At 42.7% G+C, this 25,193-nt stretch overlaps 2 protein-coding genes across 4 annotated transcripts; one reads left to right on the top strand and one right to left on the bottom strand.

The window, feature by feature from the left end:
* On the top strand, nucleotides 1-19,301 carry RAB23 (RAB23, member RAS oncogene family). 3 transcript variants are annotated; one of them, XR_011697114.1, is made up of 8 exons: nucleotides 494-632; nucleotides 2,894-3,095; nucleotides 3,922-4,007; nucleotides 4,886-5,042; nucleotides 6,558-6,640; nucleotides 8,291-8,383; nucleotides 9,602-9,817; nucleotides 11,300-19,301. XR_011697114.1 is itself a non-coding variant. In XM_071548500.1 (7 exons), the coding sequence occupies exons 2-7, from the start codon at nucleotides 2,941-2,943 to the stop codon at nucleotides 9,739-9,741; spliced, it is 714 nt and encodes a 237-aa protein (XP_071404601.1). In that variant the 5' UTR covers nucleotides 1-79; nucleotides 2,894-2,940; the 3' UTR covers nucleotides 9,742-10,708. The 3 variants fall into 3 exon arrangements, 2 of the variants coding, with proteins under 2 accessions (XP_071404601.1, XP_071404600.1); XM_071548500.1 differs by lacking the exons at nucleotides 494-632; nucleotides 11,300-19,301 and adding an exon at nucleotides 1-79 and having other exon boundaries at nucleotides 9,602-10,708; XM_071548499.1 differs by lacking the exon at nucleotides 11,300-19,301 and having other exon boundaries at nucleotides 9,602-10,708.
* BAG2 (BAG cochaperone 2) lies at nucleotides 15,954-25,193 on the bottom strand. The gene is made up of 3 exons (XM_071548501.1): nucleotides 24,887-25,193; nucleotides 18,372-18,481; nucleotides 15,954-17,015 (listed from the first exon to the last, which is right to left on the bottom strand). The coding sequence occupies exons 1-3, from the start codon at nucleotides 25,048-25,050 to the stop codon at nucleotides 16,615-16,617; spliced, it is 675 nt and encodes a 224-aa protein (XP_071404602.1). The 5' UTR covers nucleotides 25,051-25,193; the 3' UTR covers nucleotides 15,954-16,614.

Genomic DNA, 25,193 nt, shown 5'->3' with positions numbered 1-25,193 from the left:
GGAAGGGCAGCTGCCTTCAGGGACAGCCTAAGGAAAGCCCATGACTGATCACACAGTTTTGTTTTCCGTGGAGGATGAGGTGAGGAGGCCGGGCAGGCAGGGAGTGGAACAGGGATGAATGCAGCCGGGGGCCGGGATGTTCAGCCTTGGCCGTGTCTTTCCTCAGGAACCCACACGAAAACCCCTCAAAAGCAGCATCTCCCTCGCTTCAGGGAGGGAGACAAGGAGCGCCCCCACCACCCGGAGGGCTCCCGGTCCGCCCCGGCCGGGGGTCTCCGCCGCGGGGCAGGGGCAAGGGCAGGGACAGGGATAGGGACAGGGGCAGGGGCAGGGACAGGGGCAAGGGCAGGGACAAGTGCAGGGACAGGGACAGGGGCAGGGACAGGGACAGGGGCAGGGACAGGGACAGAGACAGGGGCAGGGGCAGGGGCAGGGCCGGCGCCTCCCCGAGCGGCGCCCCCGGGCCTGGCGGCGCTTCCGGGCGGGGAGCCGCGATGTGCGTCCGGGTTGGGCCGGGCCCAGTGAATGATTTCCTCTCGCTTTCCCTCCGTCTCCTCTTCCCTGCCTCCCTCCCTCCCTCCCTCCCCCGCCGTGCCCGCGGAGGCAGCACCGCCCGCTCCCGCACGGGGCTGGTGAGAGGGGCCGCGGGCAGGCGGGGATCCGATTCCGGGGTATCCCGGGCTGGGCGGGCGGGGATCGGGGCCGGCGGCGGGCGGGGATCCAATCCGGGGGCATCCCGGGCCGGGTGGGGATCGGACCCGGGGGCATCCCGGGCCGGCCGGGCGGGATCGGACCCGGGGGTATCCCCGGCCCCGCAGGCGGGGAGCGGGGCCGGGCACGGGAGGGGCCGGGGAGGCCGGGGGAGCCCCCACCTCGGCGTGGCCCCCGGAGAGGACCGGGAGCAGGGCGGGATCCCTGCGGAGCCCCGGGCGGCGGTTTCTGTCCTCGCCCGGAATGTCCATCGGGGCTTGCCAGACGCCTTGGGAACGGATGGAGGTGTTCGGTGCAGCCCCGACACGGCGTCTGTCTGGGCGAGCGCAGAGAGGGTATCGCGTATCGTGCGCTGCCAGCACGGGGAGCGAGTGTGCTGATGGGCACAGCCTTCCAAAGGGGGGTATTTTCCCATCCTTTGGAAGGAGGGTGGCGTGTCTCTTGGGTCGTAAATTTGCACTCGACAGGTGCGAAATGTTACTGTGATGTTACCCGGCACAGCCACCCTCGGGGGAAACCTGCCTTTTGTCAGGGGGCAGTGATGAAGTTGCAGCACGTCCTAAGGCAATCAACAGAGACTCAGAGCCTTGGAATGACTGGTGAAGGGATCAAGAGCACAAACAGTGTTCTTTTCTGCCCTCCCAGTAGCCGAGAATGAAAAGGGAAGAAGCAGAGCCTGGTGTTACAGGCAGAATTTTGCTTGTTTTGACCATGGGTTGGGTTATACGACACCATACGGGGTACGCCTGTCTCAGAGCGGGAGAAAGATCTTTGATAGCATTTAGTAGGACATACTGAAAGTTTTAAACTAGATTTGGAGGGGGAAAGGAGTAGAACCATGCTCCCTAGCCAAAAGCCTGCAGGAGGCACAGCAGTGTTTGAGGGACAGTGGTGGTGAATGGAGTTAAATCCATCTGGCAGCTGGTCACTAATGGGGTTCCCCAGGGCTCAGTGATGGGGGACAGTCATGTTTAAGATCTTTATCAATGATCTGGATGAGGCGATCTGGTGCATTCTCTGTCAGTTGGCAGACTACACCAAGCTGGGTGGGAGTGCTGGGCTGCTGGAGGGCAGGAAGGCTCTGCAGAGGGGTCTGGATGGGCTGTATCGATAGGCCAGTACCAATGGTATGAGGTTCAACAAGGCCAAGTGCTGATCCCACCCTCGGGTCACATCACCCCAGGCAGCGCTGCAGGCTGGGGCAGAGGGCCTGGAAAGCTGCCTGACAGAAAAGCCCTGGGGGTGCTGGTCAACAGGCGACTGAACATGAGCCAGCAGCGTGCCCAGGTGGCCAAGAAGGCCAAAGGCATCCTGGCCTGTATCAGCAATAGTGTGGCCAGCGGGGCCAGGGCAGGGATTGTCCCTCTGTACTCGGTACTGGTGAGGCTGCACCTTCAGTGAGTGCCGTGTCCAGGATTCCGGGCCCCTCTCTGCAGGAAAGACATTGAGATGCTGGAGCGTGTCCAGAAAAGGGCAAAGAAGCTGGAGAAGAGTCTAGAGAGTTATTCCTGTGAGGAGCAGCTGAGGGAGCTCTGGATGTTTATGCTGGAGAAAAAGGGGCTCAGGAGAGACCTTATCACTCACTACAGCTGCCTGAAAGGAGGTTGCAGCCAAGTGGGGTCAGCATCTTCTCCCAGGAAACAAATGACGGGACAAGGGGAAATGATCTCAAATTGTGACAGCAGAGGTTTATAGGGAAATATTTTTTCACTGAAAGGGTTGGAACAGGCTGCCCAGGGAAGTGGTTGCATCATCATCCCTGGAAGGTGTTTAAAAGGCATGTAGATGTGGCTCTTAGGGACATGATTTAGTGGTGGACTTGGCAGTACTGGGTTAATGGTTGGACTCGATGATCTTTGAGGTCTTTTCCAACCTTAATGATTCTATGATTTTGTGATTCTTTGCCTCCATTTCTTCCTCATTAAAAAAAATCCACCAAAACTTGAATGAAATATCTTTGCAATAAGCCAAACAAATTATTTTCTATTTCCAATTTTTATTAATTTCTAATTAATAAGTGGCAAATCAAAGTTAGTTGAGTAACTGGCCTGAGGTCACTTTAGCAGTCTGTGAATGAGAAATAAATTGTATTATCTATAAGCACCTTAATGTGTGTGATCATCTTTCCTCTTGCTGTTCACAGTATTTTTATGAACATAATAGCTATTTCCTTTGTTGACAGAATCAATTGTTTCCTGAATAAACCAGAGAGTCACCTGACGCGCAAAGATGCTGGAAGAAGATATGGAGGTGGCCATCAAGGTGGTGGTGGTAGGAAATGGCGCTGTTGGGAAGTCCAGTATGATTCAGCGATACTGCAAGGGGATTTTTACAAAAGACTACAAGAAAACTATTGGTGTAGACTTCCTGGAAAGACAAATCCAGTATGTATTAAAGAGATGACATACTACTGACTCTTACCTTTCTCTTTAATTCTTCTATTGTAATCCTGAGATTTACAAAGAGTCGGGAGACAAGGCCTGCTGTTTCTGAATCACAGTAAAAGGAGTTGTTTTCTCTCTTGCACTGTGGGCTAACATTACATAATTTATTCTCCAACCAAAATTTAAAATTATAAATAAAATCTGGAACCTCTGCCATGCTAAGCTCTTTGACAAGTTTCCTTTGTATTCTACCACCTGCTAATTTTTTTATGATTTTAGAAAAGTAATTTCTTGCGGAAGAAGTGAAACTGCTTGTGATAAAATGATTACCCAAATTTAGTAGTAGATGAAAATGACTGTGGAAAATAATAATTAGTGTCATCTTTATGCAGTATAAGCAGGTAATACCCAATTATATTTGATCAAGTGGAAAATACTATGGTAATGAGAAGTAAGAAAATCCTGTAAATTCTGTAATCTGATTAAAAAGACAAATGAACCATTCTTCAGGCATCTAAGTTTTGTTTTGATGTCTATGTTATTTTTCCTCGTAGAGGGAAATGTAGAGGAAGAGGAGGAAAGGAAGAGGAAAATGTAATACAGACCACTTACATAATATGCTCAATAAAGAGCATATGATGTAATTGAGGGACTATTGCCTTAGAATGTTATGAAGGTGAATGATTATTAATAGTAAGTTACATTATGTTTAAATCCAGTGTAATTTGATTTTGTTTCATTACACTGCAGACACTTAAGTATTTCCATGTCAATGGTTTTGACTTGTTCCTCTTATTGTATTGATCACAAAACTTGTTTATTTCAGAGTTAATGATGAAGATGTAAGGCTAATGTTATGGGATACTGCGGGTCAAGAAGAATTTGATGCAATAACTAAGGCCTACTATAGAGGTGAAAATACCATGTTTGTTGTTTGGTAGTTGTTGGGTTTGTTTGGTCTGCACATCTCTGAAATATCTATACATATATATATATATATGAAAATATATAATACGTTTATAAAATGTTTAGTTCAGCTTTTTCAAATTTTAAATATTTTTCCCCTTCATACAAGATACTTTTCTTAATTATGTGCCATTTTATGCAGGTGTTTTGGTTTAGCTTGGCAAAATACCAAGTGACCAATTGCCTGTCCAAGGCCCTCTACCAAGAGAAAGGGAGAGAGGAAAAAAAAACCCCTAGAAGTGGAACTTTGAAATGGCAAGGATGCTCAGTAGTGCCCTTTAGTAAACATGGAATGAAGGGAGAAAAATATCTGCACAGAATGTAGACATTCAAACAATCAAATGCACATTGATATTTTACCTCTAAAAGTGTTTAATTACTTCTATAAGACACATAATTGTAAATGTTCGAAAAATTAACTTAGTAATTAATCCAAGGGGGAAAAAAATCCCCCAATCATCCTAGAAAGATAGTTTACTGGACACAGCAGTTCTTTTGCTGGGACAGTCTAGTCTGCCTTGAATATGTTAACACAAGAATATTAAGAAAAGTGTATTTACTTCATAAAATTAACTGTATTATTCATGTAAAGGCAGACCCATAGCCATTGTGAAGAGTGGCTATAATGATGGAAATAATATGGCAAAGTATTTTCATTTCTAGAATTTATGACTGGTGGTTTGGCAGAAGCTAGTGGTAAAAATGCACTTTATGGGAGAAACTTGAAAAATCCCTCGTATTTTAAATACATGATGGTTGATTTTTTTTATTGTTTGTTGGCTGATTTGTATTTATTTGTATTTGTATTTTTTGTTTATTTCTAGGAGCCCAGGCTTGTGTTCTCGTGTTTTCTACAACTGACAGAGACTCTTTCAAAGCAATCCCTACCTGGAAGGAAAAAGTTGTGACTGAAGTTGGAGACATTCCCACAGTTCTAGTGCAGAATAAGATTGATCTTCTTGATGACTCTTGCATAAAGAAGTAGGATTTTTATCATGCTGTTTTTAAAGGTCAACGTGTGCCCCTTGTAGATGCAAATTTTAAAAACAGTAGTCTCTGGGAGTACCTGGTGAAGACTTAGAGTATGTGGGTCGTCCAGCCTATGCCCTGCATCCAGATATGCCCTAGAAGCACAGGTGACAGGTATTGCAGCATGAAGTGCAGACACTTGGACAGATGTGCTTACAAAACTAGGAGCTTTGTGCTTGCTTCATGCTGCCTTCTAAAGCCCAAAATAATAGAGGAATAACATGAAAAGTTTGGTTGTGCCATGATATGACTTTTAAATTTTTTTTTTGAATTAGAAATTCTAAAACTATAAATTTCCTCTCCTGTTAAAATTCAGAGTTACTTTTAAACTGCTGTGCACCAGTGAAGGCGCATTGTCTAGTCTGGGTAGTGAATGCTTGCTAAAATGAGGAAGGAGTATTAAATATGTTGTTTGCAAAGGCATCTTAATATTCTTAGCTTCACTCTGTTTTTTGTTGTTCATTTTTATCAAGAGATCGTAACTCTAGAGAAGCAAGCATGTGGTAATATTTTCATGCATGGTGCTAAATCTTCCTTGCTGTACTTTTTTTTGAAAGATTTTATTGTCAGTTTCTTCTGCCATTGTGTATATGACCGTGAAATTTCATTCATGCTGTAAAATCAGCTTAACAAATGCTTTTATTTACCACAATATATCATGTAGAAAATAGTGCACGATGAAGTTGATCATTCTCCACTTCTTTTATTTCCACCATCTTCCGGAGAGATTTGAATTATTTCTTCTTTTTTGTTGTTTGCTGCACTGGCTTTCTTTGTTTTCTGTTTGCTGTAATTTATGGCATAAATCAACTTCTGCTTCCTCTGCAAAGAATACTGAGGATTTTTCAAAGGAAAAGCAAATTTGCATTTGAACTCCTTCTTTATTGATGGTATGTCACTTAGGTTTGGTTCTCAGAATACACTGTCTGCCTCAGTACCATAATCTTTCTGATGACGTGACTTTGCTTAGGGAAGTATTGTAAGTTTCTTCAACTTTTTCTTAAAATTCAGCATAAATTCTTTTCCATTTCACAGAAAAAAGTAATTCTTTATTTCATCTCTGCACTCACCTGATTGCATAACATACTGCTTCATGAAGATACACTTAAGGATTACTTTTCGTTGTTTTGACTTTGAAGTGATAATTGTTCTGATTCTAGTGCTGTAATGACAACCTCCTTCCTTTTGGTTTGACTGACACCTTTGAACCCTTAGGAAGCTTTATTTAATGAAGTCAATAAATACTGAAAAGTGGCTATTTTGGGTCATAGAGAATCTGCATGTAAAATACCTCCTTTTTATAAAACGGACATACTGTAAAGAAAGTAAGGATCAGGTACTTTCTGACTGTCTTAAGTGTCTCAACCCACTTTGCCATGTTTAACCTACCATCGAGCAATTTGTTTATAAGCATAAATGCTGACCAGTGAAAGAGAAAGATTTACAACGTCATCTTCTGTTGTGCAGTGAGGAGGCAGAAGCACTGGCCAAAAAACTAAAAGTGAGGTTCTACCGAGCATCTGTGAAGGAAGACCTGAATGTAACTGAAGGTAGGAGATGCAGCGGGGGTGTCTGTCCTGCCCCTGCTCTGTAGCACTGTGTGTGCCCCTAGTGTGGAGCCCATCTCGTGCTTCCCACATTGTTGCACGCTGTGAGCAATTCTTTTTATATTCCTTAGCAGCCTTAAACACAGCTGGAATTACATGGTATCAGTGTGTTAGACCCACTTCTTTGTGGGCATCTTTCCTTTCTGTTCCACATAGCTGCAATATTTGGAAGTGCCTGTGCGTTATGGCTGTTTAGTCCTAATGACTGTCAATAAGCACTGAGCTTTTAAAAATGTGTGTAGAAGTCAATTATAACGATATCCAAATTACTGAACAGATTCTTTTGTACTTGTTAATAGTTAATAAATAAAAGATATAAGCAGTTATTTCATAGTTTAATTATATATTAAAAGATTGCATCTCTTGCAGCCTTTTTTCTACTGTTGGTATTTGATTAGTTCCCAAGTACAGCTTTTTAATGTATATATTTATTTTGTAAGAGTACTGTTATAATTTTCAGTCTTGTCTTTTGTGGGGTGGGTTTAAATAGTCAAGGACAGTCCCGTGGTGTAAAGGAGAGCACTCTGGACTCTGAATCCCAAGGACCCGAGTTCTAGTCTCAGTGGGGACCGTCCCCTGGCAGTTCAGTGCCTCCTTGACGTCCCATCTTGTCAGATCTTGGATGCTCAGCAGGGTCAGCCCTGGTTAGTACCGGGTGCTGTGACAGTCCCGAGGACTTCACTGTCACTGTCCAAGCTCACTCGGCCGTGGCAAATGGACCTCAGGACTTAAACGGTGGGGCCAGTTCTGCACACGCTGTGCCTCACCTAAAACATCCACTGTGCAGGCTGGAAGGGCACACCCACGTGGGGAGAGCTCTTCCCAAATCTTCGTTCAGGAAGTCTGGCTATATATATATTAAATAGTCACGAGTTATAATGTCTAATGAATTTATTTTTGTTTAATTAGCTAAACTTAATAGTAAATAGACTGTTTCTTCTTTGTTAACATCATTCACCTTGGGGAAAAAACTACAAGTGAAAATGCAAAATGCTCCTGTATCATCTTTACATGAATTGAATTACAAATGTAAATAATCACAACACACATGGGTTCTGAAAATTCTGCTTTAGCTGTATATTTGTTGAGATTTCTAAGTTAACTTTTTATTCCCCAATAGAAATTAGGGTAGCATTCATTGCTGATAAGTTTTATTTATAGACTTACTTTACATGACTGGTATTATTCTGAGGCTTCTTTCAAAAACAATAGCTAGATAGATAGATAGATAGATACAGATATAGATAGACAGACAGATAGAGAGATCCTACACAACCTTAAAAAGTTCCAAGTTGCATGAATTGAAACATTTGGCAATATGTATATACCAGCTTTTTTATAATAAGAGTGTTGAGATGTTTCTGTGCAAGACTCTAGTGCTGCAAACTGTGAGACCTGGGCAGACACTGCACTAACCTGGATTCTTCCCAGGTACACAGGCCTGCCAAAAACCACTCATGAGACTGGGCTAAACCTGTGGTGTTGAATGCACTTTTGTCAATATGCAGAATTTTGATACAAATGCATTAGTATTAACATGAAGATTATTTTTAAGCATTCTCTAATGTACCTTTTTTCTTTTTAACATTGCAGTTTTTAAGTATTTGGCTGATAAGTATCTTCAAAAGCTCAAGCAGCAAACAGCTGAAGATTCAGAACTAGTACATACAAGCAGTAACAAGATTGGTATGTATACTGTAATAAAAACCCCCAGAAACAGTATTTTGTGCCATCAAGGCTTCTGTTCTCATCTGTTACCTTATGGAGTTAATAAGGTGAATCAGAGTCTAATTATTACCTTCCTATCTTAGGATATCATCTCCTTTCCTTCTGTAAAGTAACTTTGTGACTCTAAAGTTACAAGATGGCAAACTGATTTACAAAATTTTCTAGCTAATATTTGGCAAATGCCTTTTTACTAATTTCACTTAAACAAGATTGTGTAAGAACTTGAGAAAGGATGCCTGTTGCATTTTTTTTAATGTAATTAGTGTTGCTCATCTTGGTGTGGACTTACAAGACTCATAAATGAAAGAATCTGGCATGTAATCAGAAGGTCTTTTAAATTGCCTTTTGTAAGGAAACACTGAACTTCTGTAATCCTTTAAAGCGTTTCTGAGTCAGTTAATTTATTTTTCTTAAAGCACTCCCTTTTTATTCAGGCCTTTTACTTACTTTTATATCAGCAAAGTTTCTGCATTTAAAATTGTCATGTTTGTCTTGTATTATTCAACTAACCATAACTTTGTGCAGTTAGTAATATACACATACACAGATGAGTGCACATGCTGCCCTTTAATTACACAGATGCATGCCAGCTTTAAATACTGCCTGACTAGTAATTGCAACTACCTCTACTTCTAATTCAGCTGCAACATTGACCTAGAAATAGATAAAGCTTTTAAAAACTAGTGTATGCATTTGAGCTGCAGTACCATGCCTTAAGGGGTGGTCCCATGGTGTAAAGGAGAGAACTCTGGACTCTGAATCCCAAGGACCTGAGTTTGAATCTCAGTGGGACCGTCCCCTGGGCAGTTCAGTGCCTCCCTGCCATCCCATCCCATCATATTTCAGGTGCTCAGCAGGGTCAGCCCCGGTTAGTACCGGGTGCTGTGACAGTCCCGAGGACTTCACTGTCACTGTCCAAGCTCACTCGGCCGTGGCAAATGGACCTCAGGACTTAAACGGTGGGGCCAGTTCTGTGCATGCTGTGCCTCACCTAAAAAATCCACTGCACAGGCTGGAAGGGCACAGCCATGTGGGGAGAGCCCTTCCCAAATCTTCGTTTGCGAAGTCTGGCCATTCACAATACAATATACATACACTATGCTTCTTAAGTGTTAGTGTATTATGCTGCAGGAAGGAAAGAATTACAAGTACTTTTCTTGTCTTTAAATTCTGTAGGTGTTTTTAATACTGCTGGTGGAAGCCACTCCAACCAAAATTCTAGCACTCTTAATGGTGGAGATGTCATCAACCTTAAACCCAACAAACAGAGGACCAAGAAAAACAGAAGTCCTTTTAGCAACTGCAGTATACCTTAGACTACTTTTGGAGGAAATAACCCAGTGAATTGGATGAAGTTGTGCAATTGAATACAGAATTAAGCCAGCTGTAGAGGTATTTTTGCTGGTGCTTTAGCAAATCTTGTGCCTGTGGGATCCTTTACAGTGGGTGGACTTAGATGAATTTGCTGATGCTCTGTTTGTTGTGTGGCGTGAGACACCTGGTGGCAACACACAGAACCGTGGCTGCCGAGCTTTTCCTTTTTCAAGGAATTATTTACAGAGCTATGAACTACATATAGCTGAATTGCAAAGCACATTCCATATCAGGATAATACTTACAAATATAGGTACGGACCTTAACTGTATGGCCCAAGGTAAAGTAGCAACCTTGCAACTAAATTTCAGAGAAAACATTAGCATTGGTTAGTCAGGACACTAAGAAGATAAATGAAGAACAAACAGACACTACTACTGCATTTTATCCCTGACCATATTAATATGGATTCTGGCAGTTCTGTGGGTGCAAGATCTTTGCATTATGTATATGTGTACTAAGGTATATATGTCAGTATTTGGGGTGAATATTTAGGCTTGGTTCCAGTGTATGTTATTTGGAGATCAGCTAATGATCATAAAATAGCATCTTCCAATTGTCCTTAAAAATGTTGCATTTCAAATGAGTCTTTCCCAGCTGCTACTGGGTACATTTAACTTGCTACACTTTGGGCCTAAAAGCTTAGATTTTAAAATGTATGGTGCCAAAAACGCTTCTTTTTACCTAATGCTATGCTACAGATGTTTTATAAGTTTGTTTTTCTCAGTCTTAACAGATTGAACAAATGACACTAATAGCTAGTCAGAAGGAACATATAATCATATTCCTGTTCAAATTTGATTGTTGTGTCCTGTGTTGTCTGTGAAAAAGGAACTTGCAAAGTGGTGTCACAAAGTATGTATATTATTTGAAATTTTTTTTATAGATACCATAAACTAAGCTGTGGAGGATTCAAAAAATTGCAGCTGATTTTATTAGTGAGATATTCTTCAATGTTGTCTCAGATTCAAAGTTGGCTGCTGGTTAAGGAAATCTAATTCTGCAAGATCAGAGACATGGCAAAAAATTTTCAAAGTGCTTCAGTAATTTTACAGGATTTAAATGCTTAGGAGCCCAAATCTAATTTCATGTTATTTGGGCTTAGGCTTCTAAATCACTAAGGTGCTTTTAAAAATGCTAAGCAAGATACTTTTTATCTAGCAAAAATAAACACTTTCTAATCCTCTTCAAGAGCTTGCATGCCTTTTAAAACTATCCATTTTGTTTACATGGTTTTGTATGGTATATAATTTTAACTTTCTAAAAATTCTGCACCAAGTCTGCTGGTGACAAATGCAAAATATGCTGCTTAAAAAAACTCAAGAGTTTTAATAGTTTTTTAAATGGTGTATGAGACTGAAAATTAGTTGAGTAATCCTGTATATTTTTGAAAGAAAGACTTTTCACTATGTGAATTCATGTAGGAAGTTTGACTGACTTTGTTTCTAAGTCATTGAGAGTATGAAAGCTGAAATGTGTTCTTTTTCCCACTGTCTGCAGGGAGAGAAATGGGTGGCAAGTTATGCACAAACACTAAAGATGTCTGAGCTCTGTATTTTGTGTTTACTGTATTAGACATCCTTCTGAGTGCCGTTGTTTCTTTGACAAGCTGTTAGAGCATCTCCTGTTGCTGGCAAGAAGGTGGCCTTCAGGGTGCTCCATCCCTTTTGCTGTTGCAGCAAAACCGTGTGTTCTTCACTGTAATGTTTCCTGTACTTTCTCTTGGATAAAGGCCTTTATTTTTTAACAAGCGCATTTAATCACTGTATGTATAAGTGGAGTCAAGTCCTATCTGTCTTAGCAATTTAAAAAGTAAGGTACTCGGGATTGATGATTGACCATCATGGAGTTGCCTTACGACTTAGGGTAGAGTGTATGCATGAAGAATTTTGACAACTGTTTTTAATATGGAAACTTTTACATTTCATTGTCTGTCTGCCAGTTTCACATTTTTTATTCATTTTCCTTGAAACAAAACCACGAAGTGTCTGAAACATCTTTTTTTGCCTTGTTTGACTTCTTACAGTGTACTGAAGTCAGTCTTTATTGCGTATAATGACGATTCGTACTATTACAGGCTGTACTGTAACACTGTACTATTAACGTGGACCGTTTGTATTTAAGGTCTGTCACTATAAATCACTGTTTTAAGGACTGAAAACTCAGCAGAAATTTTCATAGGTAGGGACTTGACAGACTTGATAAATTTAGGATATGCTGAAATGTAGTACATACACTTTAGTGTAGGAATAGTTATTTGCAGCACTGGCTAACAGTGAGTTTTTATTTCATTCCCATCTTAAATCTAAAGTAGCTCTTTCTTTGTTGTGACCTTGCAGTGCTTGTTCTTCAGTACAACTGATATGGAGACTTGTCCAAATTAGGTTTTTTCTGCAAAATGCTCTGGATATATGCTGCTTGAAAATTTTGGTTCTTTATCCTGCTGGGGTTAGTGTGTAGGTGTAAACCAGGTGACTTGCATACTGCAGGAACTCTTAAGTATTCACGTCACTTTTCAGTGGTTGTAACATTTGCCTTTTGAATGAAGAGATGTGCCTAAGTGTATTAGCACTTGCGTTGTCCCACATGAATGATTTTTACTACAAACATTGCTCCATTCTCCACTCAAAGTCTCCTTATTAAAATATCATATAATTTTAGTTAGCAAAACCTGTAAGTGCAGAGCTGATGATAAAAATGCCCTTCTCTGTGCATCCCTGTGACTGCATGGTGGGCGAGGATGTAGCTCTGTTATGCGCATGGCACCCTGGATTAGAAGCAACAGATGCTCCTGCCACAAGACACTGTTTTGTTCTGTGAGACTTAAGTTCACTGCACTCCTGTATATTTTTATATCTCTTGAATAGTGATTGGCTGTATAATCTGAATCTTGCCTAAATTCTTTGGTTTTGGCTGATAACGCTGCCACTAGCAGAAAACTTCAGTAATTGTTAATACCTTAGTGAAATAAGGATTCACTAGAGAGTATGACACTGCAGCTCTGTCACTCCCATGTTGTATCCATTCAGTGAATGGGTGTTCTCCCAGTACGTGGGGCATCATTAGATGCAAAGCAGTAATGCTAGGGATGTATTTCCAACTGGAAATAACAAATCTCAAAGTTTTAAGATTGGTCACACTAAAATTTTTAAGCTTGTGTGTGTGTGGTTAATATAAAAAAAAATAGTCCACTTAAGACAATTTTGGAGGTTTCTTATTCTCAGTATTTAAGGCAACATTTACTTTTTGTGGTCAAAATGCCTGAATTACCACACTGTCTGCCTGACTTCCTGTTTAATTTTGTTATGCTTCAGTAAAATTTGACTTTTTTTCTTTATTATTGGGCTACAGCCTGTCTTGACACGTAGTTTTGCATCACTTCAGTGGAGGTACATTAAACTAAAGGGCATTGAGCAGCTGAACATGTAGCACTCTGGGAGCTGTGCAAGGCTACATGTGAAGGACTGAGCGAGCCTGCACTTTGAACCTGTTAATGCATCCCTTCAGGGTAAGAGCTGCCAGGTCACAAGAGAAGTAGTGATTTGCACTGTGGACTGTGTGGGGGAGTTTGTCATGCAGCAAGCTGACAGACGTGCTGCTCAGACTCCAGGGACAGTACCAGAGCTCCTACTGCTTTCCTCACTGTAGTCACAGACCTTGGGTTGAAGTTGCAGTACCTGAACACTCATTTGCACCAAAAATAAAGAGCAAGGATTGTTGAGGCTTGAGTTCATCAAAACGACCTTGACATTTTTTTGTAGGAAGCAACAGCTGTGCATATCTTCTTTCCAATGCACAAATTGTATTGACAGAAGAATATACCTCTGTTAAGTATGGCATGCAAACAGGTCATCAAAATTATGGAATGAAAACATAACAATGCTTAGATTTAACATGAAAGATGCCATAATGGAGTAAGAGAAACTTGCTAATGTTCCATGTCAAAGAGTTCTGTATGAGTCATCTAAGGCAGGTGAGTCCTAGCACTGAACTAGACTCATTCTCAGGTTTGTAGTAGTAGAATAACACTGATAATAGTTTGTCAGTTCTGCTGAACTGACTAAAGTTGATAAAAGACAATTAAAAATTCATCTGGACCAGGAGAAATGCAAGAATAAAGATGCACCATTACTAATAAATGACTTAAATGTGAGTAGCTAGAACAGATATAAATGTACAAAACTGTATCACCATCATGATCTCAAGCAAAAGTAACAGCTTTTTAGAAAGAAAGGTCAACATACCATAAATCCTCAAGTAGAAAAATCAATGTTTAAACCTGAATAGTCTGTGTATGCTGTTTGTGTAAAATCCCTACAAGTTATTTCTGTTGTTCTCTTGTAAATGACACTGTTGCATCATGCAACTTAAAACATGTTTGTTTGCTTACTGTTTGGTCTGATACAAGTCATTACTTTTGTGCTTATATTAAATTGTCAGTATATTAAATTTCAAAAAATCGCTAATAACCCTGTAGCCGTGCGACCTCAATCTGATTGAGAAACTTGTGTGCCTGATTCTAGTCTGTGTGTTGCCAACAGCTGGGATCCAAGGCAGTACAAGAGATACCCTCAAAGGAACAAGTGTGGGGTACCCCAGTCTGATAGAAATGCTGTTTCTGAGCTCTTTCATCTGATTTCCTCACCTGTGATTGAAATACACAATACAGATTCTGTTCTGCTGTCTCTGGTCCTTTCTCTTTTCATGATTCATCTGGTCAGTACAGGAACAAGGTTTAAGTCAATGATGGTAGACATTAGTGGCATTAAATTATTATTAATATATCAAAGATGCCTGGGGCATTTTCTGAAAAGAAACAGGTAAATACATTGATTGGGGGGTTTATGTTGTTTTTTTAGTAAAACACAAGTCCGCATCTGTGTCTGCCTCTTTAGCCAGGTATCTGAGGAGTACCAGAAGTAACACTGCTGCTTCCTCCTGCATGCAGTTTTGCACACAGAAAAAAACAATTCACTTGCTTAACACTCCAGTAAGGATTAATTGGCAGTGTTTTAGGCTCATTACAGAGGTGTTGGACTAGGTGACTTTTACAGGTCCCTTCGAACCCTTCTATGATAGCACAAGTGCTATGAAAAAATAAAAATTTTTTAGCTAGCAGTACAATGGACAGTATCTAAGAAGGAAAACAAAAAAACCCACCACCTTTTGCTTGAATAACATTGTAATGGCCTTAAAAACCGCAAATATTGAAGGAATATTCTAAGCAACAAGAAGCTCTGTTCAACTTAACTATTGCATAGCAAGATTTCTGAGAAAACCCATGCTGGGTATTACTGAAAGAGTTTTAATGCTGTTGAATAGCTGGAAGATTTTTTAAAGTGGGATTATAGAATTAATTTCACCCAACTCTTAGAAACTTTTAACAGTCTCAAAGATGAAACTTTTACTACTTTCAAAGCACCCTCCTCAAGTGACTGTGACCTCAGAGCAGCTGGGAAGCACAGCACAGAGTTCCCCTGCAGAGTGCTCACACCTATCCAAGGTGTTTAGAACCATGGAGATCCAGAGTGTTGTTTGTGCAGAAATCTGATGTGAAGTGCTCCCACCATGGGCTGGCACCCTGAGAGCATCTGGTGTGACACTCTGGCTCTAACGCTCCAGGCACTGCCACCAAGGCAGCTGTGGGTGGTGGCATCACTGACCCTTCCAGCTCCCTCCAGCTGAGCTTTAATACAAACCAAGTTGAGAAGGCTGAAGGCTGAGGCACAGAGGCCCCTGCTCCCCTCAGGGCACTGCCTCGAGGTGAAATAGTGCAAGACTGGCAGGCTACAGGGGGTTGCAAAATTCCAGGCACACCCTAAAATCCCCAAGTTTTGACCCACAGCCCCAGAGCATGATGATGAGGAGCAGCAATCACTGGGAGTGAGAAGGTGGGAGGAACAAAATAAACCCAAAAACCACTCACACAAAGAGTTAAGTAACACTGGATATAAAAAGTACCACCACCATATATACAAGACAGAAATATGGTATCTACCAGTTGAGAAGTCAACTGTTTTGCTCTGTGGCTTTATAGATGATGCCAAACGGATTTGTGGCATAACAGCTGATAAAACACAATTCCCCTTTCTATTTTTTTTAAATAAAACCAGCAAACTCAAGTTACAGTGAGCCAATGGGAACAGGATGGTTCACCAGGCGTGGAAGGGCACATTACAAGAGCCAGAGCTCATTTCTAGCCTCCATTTTGACCTTTGGCTGCATGTGTTGCTTTTCTCTTCCTCAGTTAAAAAATGGAGGTTATCCGTCTCTTGAAAATATTGTGATCTGTTTATTCAAAGTATTCAAAAAGTTACCAAATTACAAATGGTAATGACTAGGACACTGTGTTGTTTATGAAAATACCATAAACAGTTTATTAATGGTTCTGATTTATTGCCATGATTTGTCTTTTGTCCCCGAAAAGTCTTGTTCACACACTACATATATAGAGCAGAGAAAAGCTGAAATCTCATGATAGGACAAAAGAACTTTAGTTTAAAAAGATCCCAGGAGAATGGAGGAAGGGCTAGATTTTGACAGTTATCTGTGAGTTCAGCAGAAGCACAAGTACAATTTGCAACAGAGCAGTCTCGACTCTACAGAGGAACTGATAGCATTCCTTACTGCCTAAAGAAAATGCCAGTGCTACCAAACCCCATTAAATGCTTGCACCTTGGAACCAGCGATGCTGTGGTGCGTGTGTATGCGTACGTACGCGTGTGCTCACACACAGAATTTTTTCCTTGCTTTCTGTGTGCTTTTTATGGGCACTTGCTCATCCTGCGATTTGCCAGAAGTACCAAGGGGATACTTTAATCCTGTTTGCTGTTGCAAGATTGTCGAACAGATGATTTCTGATGCTCCAACAACGTGATTGACTTTTCAGAATTTTCCAAGTTTCTGAGCAGAGTCTCTAGCCGCCTTTTGATTTTCTTCTGATCCTCAATGGCACATCCGATTACCACAGACTGGAATTTCTGATCGATGGGTCCTGCTGGCACGTCAGATGTGCACGCACCATAAAGTGACATTAAGCGCATCTTGGCATCTTCCAGATCATCCAGAAGTTTATTGACGATTTCATCAATCATCTTTGTGGCATGCAGTAGGGATTCCTGCTGCTGGGCGTTCCGGATGGTTTCTACAGAAACCTCCACAGTCAGGGTTCGGCCCATCAGGCGATTGGCAGTCAAATTAAGTTCTTCTCTCTCACCTAAATCAAAACCAATAAAGCATCCTTGGTTACAGGCAAATACCTTCCTGTGCAAATAGCATCATCAAGAGACTCAAAGTGCTATAACTTAGCAATAAACAATGTTTTTTTAAGTAAATGACAAGATTTACAGAAGCCAGAAGTGAGCTTTTTGCATTTGCCCAAGTCCTAAGCCAGTGTCTTCTGATTTGAAATGAGGCATTAAGTTCTACTAAAAATGTAAGCAATGCTTTTCCACTGCTGACACAATGCTGACTGTGTCACATTAAAGCAAAGCATACAATATCAGAAAATAATCATTAACAGAACTGGCCTTCTGTGCCACTCTCAGGGCGAGATTTAGGCAGCATCCCAGAATGCCATCAAGAGAAAACTGTAACAGGAGGTCATGAAAAAAATGGATTTCTGTTTTCTGAAAATATAGGTTCTTTTCTAAAATATGGAATAGAATCATAGAATCAATTGGGTTGGAAAAGACCTCCGAGATCATCAAGTCCAACCCTTGGTCCAACTCCAGTCCATTTACTAGATCATGGACAAAACATATTTGACATGTAGGCTCTTGAAGAGCCAATAAACCAGCAATTTAAAGTACCTAATGCCAGGATTAGGGAATATATTTAAAGCCATATTATCACATATCTACAACAATGATCTTAATCATCAGAGGTTCTTGCAGGCTGTACATTTGGGAATGCTCATGCCTGTCCAGTAGTCAAAATCTTTCAAATGCTGTGTTTTCAACTATTTTAACATTGTCTCTCCCTCAGCTGAGCTGTATTAATCCTGATTTTGAAAATATATCAGTGAACTGAGTATGGGCTTTCATCATGGCCAGGCTTCACGAATGAAGATTTGGGAAGGGGTCTCCTCCCCACGTGGGTGTGCCCTTCCAGCCCGTGCAGGGGGTTTTTCAGGTGAGGCACAGCGTGCACAGAACTGGCCCCAACCTTTAACTCCTGAGGTCCATTTGCCACAGTCGAGTCAGCTTGGACGATGACAGTGAAGTCTTCAGGACTAGAACCTACAGCCCCCGGTATTCCCAGGAGATCTCCCATCCAAGTACTGACCATGCCTGACCCTGCTGAGCTTCCGAGATCTGACGGGGTTGGGCATCAGGGTGGCATTTAACTGCCTTATGGGCTTTCATATACACAGTAATGACATTCATGGTAGTCCATCCACCTGAACAGCATGAATTTGCAGTCAAGAAAAGGGGATCTCAGGGGAATGGGTGGCCCTTAACAGCCTCAGCTGGCTCCAGTGCTGCACCTGTACTGGTAACAAGGAATCACATAGAGCTGCTCCCCAAGGGACAGGCTGGTTTGACTTTGGGTCAGCAAAGCAGCTTCTTACCTTCACTGATGTGCCTCATATCCTGGCTGTTCTGTATATTGTGGATCATTTCTAGCAGGATTTCTTTCTCTTGTTCCATAGCAGATGCTGCGTCACGGAAAGCCTCTACCCTGTACATCGTTGAACCAAAACAAACAAAATGTTTCAATAATAAAACAGCTGTTCACCTATACAGATGCCAAGAACTGTTTCTTTTAAACTTTGTCTTAAAGTACAATAATTTCTTAATTATCCATGAGCCACACTCTGATTTCATGACCTTCTTAACTTCACTTTTCAAGGCTCAATATAATTTTAAAGAACAAAGAAATGGAGTGGCAAAACAAAACAACAGAATTCGATCAGTCTTCAATCTTTTGTTTTACTGACAGTGTTGTTCTGTCCTACTCCGTGGTTAATCTGGATATCCAGAGCCTTATGGTACTACAGCGATGTAGCAGAAGTCTTACAGTCAACTGGCAGTTGTTATCAGCTGCTCAACTAGGAGAGAAACGGACCGAGACCCCATCAGGGAATTTGGCAGTGATGCCGAAGGGGGTTTTGATTTTTGGTTTTTCATTTTTATAGATTTTAGAAGTACTTGTAACTGTAGTAAAAAAGCAAATGTAGTATGCTAATATTTCTAACAGCTTAAGTTCAATGTTTATACATGCCAACCTCTGCCACTTATCAGTAGCTCAAGTTCTCTTAGTTATTTAGTCTTGTTTAGACTCTTTCCAAAGCAAAGAGCTGAAGAGTATCAGAAGGCCTGCAGAGCAAGACATAAACACAGGGCAGAGTAACCCAGAACCCTTCGTGTGCTGAAGAAGAGGAGACTGATGAAGAGAGGGCCTCATCGACCCCAGACCCAATTCCTGGGGGGTGGAACAGGGGTGGGACCGGGGCTGGACTGAGAGATGTGTAAAGTAATGACTGGATGGATCATATTATAAAAGCCATGGAAACTAGAGCTGGGGAGGCACATGCTTGTCATCATGTATTCCTGTGGGCCTTTGGCCTGATATTAAAGAACCTTTACTTTTTATCTTATCCTACACTAAAGTGGCTCAGAGTCCTGCTTTGTTGGGGGTCTCTCACAGCATCAGCAGTGAAGGTGGTGGCTGCAGGGAAGGAGGCAGCAAGGGGCCCTGGCTCCTCATGCTGCCCCCAGATCAGCAGGGCAGAACCCCCATGATCCACATGCAAAGCAACAAACACTCCAGGAAACTGAAACACCACCTTGGAGCTGAACAACCCCTTTCACGAAGGAGAAAACCCTCTGAGTGGGACAAAACTCACACACTTTTATTAATGTGACAAGGGCTTCCCTAACAAGTGGTGTGCCTTGGTCACCGGAAGAAGATGCTGGACTGCCCGCCCCCACTGTCACTGGTGCTTTGCTTCATGGAGTGATTCACACAGGGAGGAAGTTCTTGTGTGAGCAGCTGCTATTTGTGGGCATGCAAGGAAGCATGAAACAGTTTCTCCTGAAACCGAACCCCTACTCCAGTCCTGTTCACTGTGCTGAAACTCACGTGATGCAGTGAGGGCAAGGGGAAAGTCCATCGGACAGACACTGCTGTCCCTGTCGTTATTGGGTTTCAGGAAGCTGCGTGGTCCTGTGCCCACAGTCTGCCCTCCGTGTGGCACAAGGTACAGACCCAGCTCACCATCAGCAACGTGAAAATGCTGCACAAGAAATCTAAGTCCGGCTCCACAATTCATGTCTTACTTCTTGCCACAATTTTAAAGAGGGGGCTTTTGCATTCAGCTGAGTAATACAGAGAAGAACATCCGGGAACTCTAAGGCAACACTGAAGACAGGTAGAAAAGAGGGAAACATCCCATTCCCTGGCCTCTTCCCTGGAGACTTGCCAAGCTGCAACTAGCTGCAAGAGTTGCACCAAACCCATCAACTGCATTCCCAGGCCCCACAGAGTATCACATGAACCTGGCTGACAGTTTCAGATGCTTGCAATGCACAGCTCGGGAGGTCTAGCTGCATCACGAGAATCCTTCCCTGTATCCTGAAATGTTTATGAAATCTGGCCAGAAAAGGGGAAGCAAACCAAAGCATTGTTAAGTCTCTTAAATGCTCTGCACTCCTCAAGATGACTGGGCACTGCCCTGCAGTGCTGGTGGCTCAGCTGCCTCTGCAGAGGAGGGTGTCTCTCTTGAGACAGACACAGACCTGCTGCTCCTTCCTCACAAGCTCACTGAGGACAGGTAACTTCGGAAAAACAGCAGTAAGAGAAAGGAGAGTGAAAGAAAGCAGAAGAATGGGAGCATCTGAGGATATAAATAGTCACACTTCACAAGCAGCCAGTTCATGAAATGGTTCTGTTCTATTCTACAAAATATTTAGCCTAATTTAGTCAGTGAAAGCACAGGCTTCAGGCCTTGCCTTTAATGTTCATTCTGAGGAGGAGTGGGAAAAGCTAATGCAATGCAAATTCTTGCTGAGAGCAAATGCTTTTAATTATTATTTTGGACTGGTTAGTAAGAACAATGAGGCAGGTGGAGTCATTCCATACTTCAGATGTCTGCACTTTGTTATTCACCAAGTCTAGCAGTATTTCATAAGGCCCTGCAATGCCTTTTAAAAAAACTAGTATTTTCACAATTGAAAAAATGTGTTGTGGTTGCTGGAAAGTTGTAAATAAAAATTTTAAAGTACAGAACTTTAACTTAAATTGTGTTTTAAATCAGATTCTGTATATAGTTGTACTGAGTTAAAAACTAAAGTTCTGCCTTCAGCAGACAGATCAATCCATGATTTCCACAGGCTTTCCTGGGTCCTAAGAATAATACAGAAAAACTGCATTGCAGAGATGTAAAGTTCTAAAGAGAGTGCCTAAAATAACACTACTTCCAAAAGCCAGCTTGGTATGTGAGGTAGGACGTAAAAGCCAAATTACCAGAATTAATGTTGTATACTGAAAAAACTACCAAACCCATAGTTTACCAACTAGTACTTTGATTTATGTTAATACAGAAAGTCTTATAATCAAATCTTAAGAACTATTTTATTTGCAATAATTGCTTCTTCAGAACTATTTTTACCATTTTTTCAACTGAAATATGGAGTGCCACACAGCAATAGGACAAGGTCATTTCAGAAGAGTGCTCTAGTGGGGAAAAACCAAACAAAAAAGGAAACCATGTACACCAACCTCAGGAAAATAGTCCAGAGAAGATACTGGGGGGCCTTACCAAGGCAAGAGACCCACCACAGCCTCACTGTTTCGCTGCCCTGGCTTGTACTGAGATCTCTGTCTGCCTGTCCCCACGCCAGGGTGAGTCCCGCTGGCTCCCCAGCTAACAAGCCAGGAGAGACTCTGGCCTGGCAGGGACTGCTCACCTTTCCCTCCTTACTTGCTACAAAACCATCAGGACCACACCTTGCAGTCAGCTCTCATAACTTCTTTCCTAAAACGTGTCTTAACTTCACCAGCTTCTGTATATCTTTACTTTCTTTTTGTGGGTACCCAAAAAAAATATTGGAAGAGAGAAACTTCTAGCAGAGGTGACTGCTGGGGGAGGGGGTGGAAAAACAACTCAAGTATTAAAAAACCAACCAACCAAAGAACAGAAGGCAAAGAAAAGAGAACACAAAATACTCATATTTATGCCCAGCTACTAATTATTTCAATACAGCAGCATGGTCTCTTTCTAATAGATGAAAACATCCAATCATATTTTTACTTGGAGTGTATTTGTCACTTTGAACATCAACCAAATTGTCCATCCATTACCTAAGACTGAAAAATACATTCCTTACTTCTGATTTTCCCGGTCCAAGAGTGATTAGCTGTGCAGTGCCTTTCTTTGCTACATACCATTTATATGAACAAGAGCATTCTCCTGAGGAACAGGTGGATCAGCCTGCGCTTTTGTTCCCAGATGAGAAACTCGACACCTGCTTTCTCAGGACAGCTGCAATAACTCTGTCCTAGTAACTCAGTCGTACTGACTGCCTTTAACAGCTCACTATTAAAGCCCATGTGCAGGAGGTACAGATAAGTTTTCAAAGGAATTAAGAAACATCTGAAGATGGAGCTGCTTTTTTCCTGAAATGGAGCTAAGCGCACTAGACAGAGGTGAAGGGGGATTCACCCTGAGATCCTCAGGTGCTTCAGGTGAGTGTCCATTCCCAGGTGAGCAGTCCCGTGAACACAGAAATGAATAGGACGAGGAATATGGTTGATCCGAAAGAGAACGAGACAAAAAGTACCAAGATTAAAAAAAACCCAAACAAATAGTTTGACATCTCATATATCATCACACCTAGAACTACGTGTTCACTTCACCACCAGAACACAGTGACTCATACACAACAGACTCTGGTCCCCCTTCCAGCTGCTTCTGAGGTATCTTGGCAGTCAGGGCAACACAGAGGTCCAAGGCCTTACGAGGGGCAAACATGCCCCTCTTGCCACCCCTGCCCGGGGTGCTTCCTCCCTGGCAGCCAAATTAATTCTCCTTCCCTGTTCACTTTCCAAATAGAAGAAAGCCCCCCTGCAAACACCTATCAGGGAGGTACAAAAATACACCATTACTGTTAGAAAATAAGCTCTCACAGTGAAGGGAAACGGAGAAAAGGAAAGCCTGTTCAACCTGGAGCATTTTACACTGGCTTCAAAGGGAAAGAGAGAAGATTTAGATTACATAGTAGGAAGAAATTCTTCACTGTCAGGATGCTGAGGCACTGGAACAGGTTGCCCTGAGAGATACTGTGGACCCTCCATCCTTGGAGGTATTCAAGGCCAGGTTGGATGGGGCTCTTGAGCCACCTGGTCGAGTGGAAGGGTGTTCCTGCCCATGGCAATAGACTTGGAATTAGATGATCTATGATGTCGCTCCCAACTCAAACCATTCTTTGATTCTGCGATTTCCAAAGGGATGAGGGTTGCTTCAGGGTTTGGCTGACCTTAAGCAAGTTGAGGATTGTCAAGGGTTTTAATTAAAGTCTGTAGTTCACTTTGACAAATTTTCACTTATATTTACAAGCAACATCTCAAGGGTCTATATTTAAATCAAAACAGCTGGAGAATTAAGACATTTGGAAACTTCTCCTGTTATCACATAGCTCTGAAATGAGCAATGTTGATTAGTTGTGCACAGAAAACACATAATACCTGAGTGACTTATCAAATTAGTTTGATTTTTTTGTGTGTGTGACTATTTTGCATTTAGAACTATGCCTGTTTGAAAAACCCACAGCAAACCTGAAAGTTTAACTGGGGGTTTAATTTCTGGCTAACCAAACTGTCTGCTTTGTTTTCAGAGTCGCTCAGCAAATTTAAAACACATTTTTGCATATTCTGATGCTCATTTTGTGATTATATATTCATCATGCACTAGACATTCATGTAAGCAGTGAGACTTGTTTGCAGACTGTGATTTTGTTTAGTCAAATTCATAGAAGTCTGTGAAGGACTTCAAGGAGATTTAATCACACTGAGTGAAAGGCTAATATAACAGCACATCAAGTCCACTCCTGAATAATGCAAAGTAATGCCGGCAGAAAGGGGAAAATACAACTCCTGCACCCCACAGAGCTCTTTTAATTACAGGAAAGTCCTGGAAACATTCTGGGTGGTTCTGTGAAAGCCGTTGATCAATATGCAGCTGTAATGAAGGAAAGGGTGTGTTGAAACAGTACCAAGGAAGGTGAATCAGTGGCATCCTGCACATCCATCCACCTCAGAAAGGCCACTGTGTAATTAAGCAGAGCTGAGAGGACAAGGAATATGATTAAAGGCAAGGAATCATCTGTCATGAGGCCAAACTGGGAAAAAAGTCAAATAGTATTATTTACGAAACACCAAGTATCAAGCAGAAAAAGACAGGACATGTCTTGGCACAATGATGAAATTCACACAGAATTTGCAGTAACTTCGGAAAAACACACCTAATCTCCAGAATACAATGCTGTTCACATTATAGTTAGACTTAATACACCTCAGAGAGGAAGCAGACATAATCACAGGTAACAACATCCACAGCCGAACAAGTAAGTGCAAAGTGAGGTGTGGAAGACAAGAAGCCCCACGCCAGCATTCAGCACTGCAGTTTAAAGGCTTGCCAGAGCCTTTCCTGCATCTTCTTATAAAACACCTTCCCGACAGATGCGGGACGGGGGCGACATGGTGGGGCGACATCCAGGCCCCACCGCGGGCTCGTACACGCCGTGTCACAGCACCAAGCCCATTCCCTGTCTGCTAAAGACTCCCCAAACAGTGAAGGGTAAATAAATCCGAAGCAGCCCTTGGCGCTTTCTCTGAAAAACGTCTATTTTCATACATTCACGCACACATTCCTACTTTCGTATACTTCCAGGCCACCTTAGCTGCCCTTAGAGCAGCAGCTCCCATGTTCAAACAGTACCCCCGATGCAAGCCGACCCTGCCCCAGCACTGGGACGCCCGGGCAGCCTCACCCCCCCGTCCAGCCGGAGGCTCAGCGCCCGCCGAGCGGGGCCCGCTCTGGGCCAGCCGGGCCCGGCCCCTCCCAGCGCCCGGCCCGCGCCCCACCTGAGCTCCAGCTGGTCCAGGTTCTCGAGCAGGCGGCTGGAGCGGTCGGCCATGGAGGTGGAGCGGTAGAAGCGGCCGCGGAGCTGCCCTCCCGACTGGTGCTGCTGCTGCGGCTGCTGCTGCGCCCCCTCGCTGGCCTTGGCGCTGATCCTGGCCTGGGCCATCCCACCCGCCCGCTGCCGCCGGCGGAGCCTCGCTGCGGCCGCTCCCTCACCGCGTCCCGCAGGCGGCGGCGGCGGCCGAATGCCGGCACCTCGCTCATGGCCAAAGAAGGAGCCGCCCCGCCGGCCCCGCGGCCACCCCGCCC

Source organism: Pithys albifrons, chromosome 2 (assembly GCF_047495875.1).
Source record: "Pithys albifrons albifrons isolate INPA30051 chromosome 2, PitAlb_v1, whole genome shotgun sequence".
NCBI classification, from domain to species: Eukaryota; Metazoa; Chordata; class Aves; order Passeriformes; family Thamnophilidae; genus Pithys; species Pithys albifrons.
This window is presented reverse-complemented; position numbering and strand designations above follow the sequence as displayed.